This window comes from Gadus chalcogrammus, chromosome 1, assembly GCF_026213295.1.
Source record: "Gadus chalcogrammus isolate NIFS_2021 chromosome 1, NIFS_Gcha_1.0, whole genome shotgun sequence".
NCBI lineage: Eukaryota > Metazoa > Chordata > Actinopteri > Gadiformes > Gadidae > Gadus > Gadus chalcogrammus.
In genome coordinates, this window is record NC_079412.1 from 15,475,514 (window position 1) to 15,482,493 (window position 6,980).

Here is a 6,980-nt window from a genome sequence, read left to right on the forward strand (position 1 = left end):
GCCTTCCCGAACACAGAATTCACGGGGATTCATGCAGAATGCCCTGACATTAATTCCGCCCCCTAAATCACTGTTATTGATTTAATTAGTTTGGACAGAGGCCAACATGGCCCACACAACACTTTGTTGTTCTATTCCTTCTTGACGCATTTACATTGTTATTTCTCTCTCTCTCTCTCTCTCTCTCTCTCTCTCTCTCTCTCTCTCTCTCTCTCTCTCTCTCTCTCTCTCTCTCTGTCTCTCTCTCTCTCTCTCTCTCTCTCTCTCTCTCTCTCTCTCTCTCTCTCTCTCTCTCTCTCTCTCTCTCTCTCTCTCTCTCCCTCTATCCCTGTCTTCTTGTGTGTGGTGGTATTTGGTTGCTATGGTGTTACCGAGGCAAGTAAGTCATTTTTATCCATCTGAGAAATGATGCTGTATTATTTAAATGTTGTTGGAAACAGCCAACAGTTTGAAAAGGAACACTTGTCAAAATTAATTCTAATTACACAAACACCACAAAGGAAACTAGAAGGAAAATTAATAACATGGAGACATAAAGAAAGGAGTGTTTACATGCCTTCAATTCATGCGGTTTCCTATACATTTTTTGAATTTGTGACTGATATTACACATTCATCACCAATTTCAAGCCATACACATAGTTGATATTTATGATGTTTATGTTTGAAAGGGATGTATCTGGATAGACTAGATAGACTGTATTATTAGTGTTGGCTTCTACCCGGTAAAAGCTTTTAGGAATATAATAATCTATACAAAGACCAAAAGAATGGTTAAAATGTATTTTAGTTTGCTCTAAGATAAATAAGCTGAATAGTAAAACATTGAGAGCCATAAGGGACCTGGCCATATAATCAATAACAATGAATATTGTTTCCCTTCCTTTGTCTTGGGCGGAAAACACATCTAAGTGCACATCATTATTCTTCCAGTGTGTGGTATTATATAAGCGGCCATGTTCATGTTACCTGCCTCAAATGGAAGCTACAAATGTAATTTAAAACGGTCCATACATATGAACACGTTATCAAAATGAAATGTAATGTCAATAATAGTTTGAACTGTGTGCGATCTGTGTGTGACATCATGTTTTTAAAATCCCATTTTAACCATTTTAAATCTCAAATCTAAATTTGCTATAACTTGCCTCACAACAACATTGCACGATTATTCAGTGGAAGGTATATATAAAAGTATATCTTTTAGTATATTAACTGCTATTCTATGATCTAAATATAAGAAGTTAAGACGTGGGGATGTGTTTCTCCTCTCTGGTCCTATCGTAGGCTGCCCCAGGCTAGGCCACGCCGGCATACAGCTCTTCGCGGGGGATGTGAGTGGCGTCCCGGGATAGGAGAGAGAGGAGGAGGAGGAGGAGGAGGAGGAGGAGGAGGAGGGGGAGGAGGAGGAGGAGGAGGAGGAGGAGGGAGAGGAGGAGGAGGAGGAGGAGGAGGAGGAGGGAGAGGAGGAGGAGGGGAGCCAACATGGCCCTCCTGGCGGGCGACGGCTCCGACTACGACTACAGCGCCCTGAGCTGTGACTCCGACACCTCGCTCAACCTCCCGCCGCCCCAGGAGACCGAGGCCCTCAAGGGGGCCTTCTACAAGCGGGCCCAGCTGGCCCCGGAGCCCACCGGCGGCCGCGGGGGGGCGGACGCCGCCCCGCCGACGGCGGCCAGCGCCCGGCGCCGGCCCTACGCCGTGGTCAACGTGGGCGGCGTGCGCTACCAGCTGCCCTGGAGCACCCTGGAGGACTTCCCGCTGTCCCGCCTGGGCCGGCTGCACCTGTGCCGCAGCTTCGACGAGATCATGCGCGTGTGCGACGACTACGACGTGGCGCGCAACGAGTTCTTCTTCGACCGCAGCCCCTGCGCCTTCCGCACCATCCTCACCTTCCTGCGCGCCGGCAAGCTGCGCTCGCTGCGGGAGATGTGCGCGCTCTCCTTCCGCGAGGAGCTCCTCTACTGGGGGCTCCCCGAGGAGAGCATGGAGTGGTGCTGCCGCCGCCGCCTGCTGCAGCGGGTGGAGGAGTGCGAGGAGCTGGAGCGGGCGGAGGACGAGGACCTGATGGAGGACATGATGGAGACGGAGAGCGGCGGCGGGGGCCGGGCCGGGGGGGGGTCCGGCGGCGAGGAGGGCGGGGAGGGGGCCACGCGGACGAGCCGCTGCATGGCGAGGCTGCGGGACATGGTGGAGAGGCCGCAGTCGGGCCTGCCGGGGAAGATCTTCGCCTGCCTGTCGGTGCTGTTCGTCACCATCACCGCCGTCAACCTGTCCGTCAGCACCATGCCCGCCATGCGGGAGGAGGAGGAGGCGGTGAGTACCGGCGCCGCGGGCTGTTGGAGCCGATCCAGGTCTAATTCTGCTTGGATTATTTGCAGCCTCTTTGGTACGTTGTTATTTTCTGATTGCGAGGCACAGCCTGCCAAACGACGGTCACACGTCGGAGTGCTCGGTTTGATCAGCATGTGATCAGGTCATCGTTTAGAGGACGACCACGGGGACAAGGTACAAGATGTGTCCACCATAAATGGTGATTATGTTTATTGATGAATTATTATACTATACTATTATAATTGAGGCTCGGGAGCGTGACAATCCCATGTTGTATGCCTTGCAAGGCATTGTCCTTGCCTTGCCTTGCCTATAACAACAGGGATGTTACTAACATCAGCGTCCATATTCCAGGTCCCTTTTTTTAGGTTTTTAAATAGTATTTTATTAAATTTAATACGATTGATGATAAACCCCTAATAATTCCTGACCACGTGGGGGGCGTAGAAAATCGCGAGCAGAACTCCTGTGACCTCATCTCTGCCCCGACGGGAGACAGGCTCAGCTCATCATCATTAGGTCCACCATCTTAGAGAACAACATCCAAATAAGCCCAGTGAGAAGGAGCCATCTGGTAGTGTAGCGTCATTTCACTGACTCTAAACGCCTGCCTCGTGTCACCTCATCGGACATGCACATTGGAAATCTTGAAAGTTGATTTATGAAGGAAAAGTAAAATGGAGGGCAAGCAATAATTACTTTCTAAAATGATATTTCATTGGCTTTGTTCTTAAGCAGATCAGATGCTTGTAATTAAGTCTAACAAAGTTTCCTGTCCCCTTTCGTCATGCGAAATAAAATAAAACACCAATGAATAATTCAGGGCTCACACAGACTTGTTAGAAAAAACCTGATGTGTGTGTGTATCTGCATGAGGGCGTTTGTGTGGATGCCGTGCGTAGGGTGTGTGTGTGGTTTTGTGCATGTGCGGGGGGGATCTCCATCTTTACTCCTCATTATGTTGATTCAGCTTCCAATAGTTAAGCTGAGATTCAATGATGGGCTATTAGGTTGTGTGAGGAGATCTCACTGTGTATTCATTCTCACACAACGCCTGACTGAGTCTCATGAAAAGAATATGACACTTTAATTAACATTGCTACTCAGGTGATTGTAGCATCTCCCATGGTTTAGCGCCTGTGTGTGTGTGTGTGTGTGTGTGTGTGTGTGTGTGTGTGTGTGTGTGTGTGCGTGTGCGTGTGCGTGTGCGTGTGCGTGTGCGTGTGCGTGTGTGTGTGTCTTAATTATCAGGGTATTTTCTATTTGGTGGTTGTGTGATATGGTTTTCTCCTCCACTTGTTGCTATTTATATTGCAATGGCGCCCTCTGGTGGCTACAGTAAATGTTCCGCACATAGCATCAGCGATGCCTTTTAAATCTCCCCCATTTGTATTCTTCCTCCCTCCGTAGGGAACGTGTTCCCAGATGTGCTACAACATCTTCATCGTGGAGACGGTGTGCGTGGCGTGGTTCTCCCTGGAGTTCACCCTGCGCTTCATCCAGGACCGCAGCAAGCTGGCCTTCCTGCGGCGGCCGCTGAACCTCATCGACGTGATGGCCATCCTGCCCTACTACATCACCCTGGTGGTGGACAGCACCTCCACCTTGGAGAAGCGGCCCGGCTCGGGCAGCAGCTACCTGGACAAGGTGGGCCTGGTTCTGCGCGTGCTGCGGGCCCTCCGCATCCTGTACGTCATGCGCCTGGCCCGCCACTCCCTGGGCCTGCAGACGCTGGGGCTCACGGCGCGGCGCTGCACGCGCGAGTTCGGCCTGCTGCTGCTCTTCCTGTGCGTGGCCATCGCCCTCTTCTCCCCGCTGCTCTACCTGATCGAGAACGAGATGGCCTCGGCGCGGGAGTTCAGCAGCATCCCGGCCACCTACTGGTGGGCCGTCATCACCATGACCACGGTGGGCTACGGCGACATGGTGCCGCGCTCCATCCCCGGCCAGGTGGTGGCGCTGAGCAGCATCCTGAGCGGCATCCTGCTCATGGCCTTCCCCGTGACCTCCATCTTCCACACCTTCTCCCGCTCCTACGTGGAGCTGAAGCAGGAGCAGCAGCGGCTGCTGCAGCGCCGGACGCACTTCCTGCTGCGGAGCCGCATGGCCGGCATGGGCAGCAGCGATCTGTCCCTGGACAGCCTCTTCCCCGGGGGCGCCGCCGAGCGCCCGGGCAGGCTCTGAGGGGGGGCAGGGAGGAGAGGGACTGAGGTCTCTGAGAGGGGCAGGGGGACTGAGGAGAGGGACTGAGGTCTCTGAGGGGGGCAGGGGGACTGAGGTCTCTGAGGGGGGCAGGGGGACTGAGGTCTCTGAGGGGGGCAGGGGGACTGAGGTCTCTGAGGGGGGCAGGGGGACTGAGGTCTCTGAGGGGGGCAGGGGGACTGAGGTCTCTGAGGGGGGCAGGGGGACTGAGGAGAGGGACTGAGGTCTCTGAGGGGGGCAGGGGGACTGAGGTCTCTGAGGGGGGCAGAGGGACTGAGGAGAGGGACTGAGGTCTCTGAGGGGGGCAGGGGGACTGAGGAGAGGGACTGAGGTCTCTGAGGGGGGCAGGGGGACTGAGGAGAGGGACTGAGGTCTCTGAGGGGGGCAGGGGGACTGAGGAGAGGGACTGAGGCTGTGTGCAAACTACTGCATTGGGCTCCTATTGCCGCAGTGTGTGTGCTCAAACTAGTCCAACCCCCCCTTACCCATCAGATGTACTGCTGCCTGCATTCAGAAAAATACCTCATCAATGATTGCGTCTCATCGCACCGCGACCCGCGTCATTGAACAAACCCAAGCCCCCACATCGCAGTGCCTGTGTTGTATTGTACTCTGCTGTGTTCCTAGCCCGGCGCAAACATGCTAGCTCAATTTGGTTTTAAGGAGCAAAGAGACGGAGGAGAAAATAGGGGAAGAGAGTAGGAGAGAGGGCTGGCGGTTGGGAAGACGGATCAATGAACCAATGAACAAAGGGTAGCGATGATTGTGGGCTAGAGGGGAAGGGAGGGGGGGGGTTGTAGACAACAGAAAGCATCTTAAGGGCAGACCATACAAAATACTTTCCATTGGTTGGAGCCACACAGCACTTGGGGTCAGGCAGATAGGGTGTGTGTGATGATAATGACAGGACTGAGTTGCCGAGCTCTTCACTGCTGAAACCTTTCAGCTCTTGTTTTGTCATTTTGTGTGTTCACTAAGTTCACTAATGCATATTTTAAGTTGGATATATGTTGCAATATTATAACACTCATTTGTATAGTCATTATTTGTGTATTCATCTCTAAGAATAACACACATAATATATGTGGTCTTAAATAAATATATGTAATTAAAACTGATTATAAGCATAGTCCAGCTCATAACTAACAACAAAGTGTTTTAGTTGATGTTTCCTTTACCATTTTGAATTAACATGACCGTTGAGTATGATATTTATATTAAAGTACTTTTTTTTCCCGAACTGTTTGTATTTTCTGTCTTTTAAAGATAAAACTTCTCTTCCAACCTGAAATAAGACTGGATTTTGGTACAATACACTATCCGTATTAACGTTTTGAAAGTTTTGCTTTCAAAAAGAGTGTCTGTGTTTTCCTACCTTGTACAACACTCCTGGGTTTGCAATTTAAATATATTTCCGGTTTTTTAAACATTCCTTTTGTCCTGTGATTTATCTTACAAGGCCCGTACGAAAGCGTTTGCTTGATTTTCTTACCAACCAATAGAGGGCAGCAATGTGTTCAATAAAAGAGAATTGCCATTGAGACCCAAATGAAAAAGCATAATAACAAAAAACATGTTACATTTATCCTGGATAATTAAAAATATATTCTAATATATTAAACTAGTAGCCCAAGTGAATCATTCAGTCAAATGTGACGTTATAGGTGTCAAGTGTTTAATTATCAAATATTTTCTTTATGCATATACTTTTCTACAATTGTAGGATTAGCATTTAAGTATGGTCAAGTAGGTTCTAATTCATTTCTAATAATTGGACATGTATTCAGCAATTGCAAATTAATTTCATATTAGATTGACATGGAGTCTGCCAATTGTTCCCAGAGTATTGGACGTTTTATAGATAAATCTGGAGCAAATAAATGTCAACCTATCAGAGAACAGTAGCCCTCCCGCTTCCTCATCTCGTGCCCCCACCCACTTTATTCACCACCAGTGTTTGGATCCTGGATGTTTCCCTGTTCGCAATTGGACCAACTTTTGTATGCCTACCGGTCTGTTTGAATGAAAGCAAGAGTATATATTGTCGTTATCGGAGAGATTTTTGACCAGTTATGAAGTAGCCTAACGTTGTGTTTAAACACTTGAGATCAATGTTTGTGGCAGTTCTTACAGCTGTTGCGCATTGACAGCCTTCACCGTCATGACGTCAAGAAGCCCCTAGTTCAGAATGGGATCCCTCGCCTCACCAGCCAGACCCTATAGCCTTGGATCGGACACTTTGCCTCAATAGCCCGACCCCAGTCCTGAATGTGATCCTTCACCTCACTAGCCTAGCCCAAGTCTTGAATGGGATTTCTCTCCTCACCAGCCACTGCCAGTCCCTATAGACCTGGATGGGATCCCTCACCTCACTAGCCCTCTCCTAGCCCTGAATGGGATCCCTCACCTCACTAGCCCGCCCCGAGCCCTGAATGGGATCTCTCT

The 6,980-nt window shown here is 50.1% G+C and overlaps 1 protein-coding gene across 1 annotated transcript; it reads left to right on the top strand.

Annotated features, from left to right (window-relative positions):
• The first annotated feature begins 1,484 nt into the window (after positions 1–1,484).
• On the top strand, positions 1,485–4,517 carry kcng1 (potassium voltage-gated channel, subfamily G, member 1). The gene is made up of 2 exons (XM_056585815.1): positions 1,485–2,315; positions 3,744–4,517. Exons 1-2 carry the CDS (start codon positions 1,485–1,487, stop codon positions 4,515–4,517), a joined length of 1,605 nt encoding a protein of 534 aa, XP_056441790.1.
• The last annotated feature ends 2,463 nt before the right edge of the window (positions 4,518–6,980 follow it).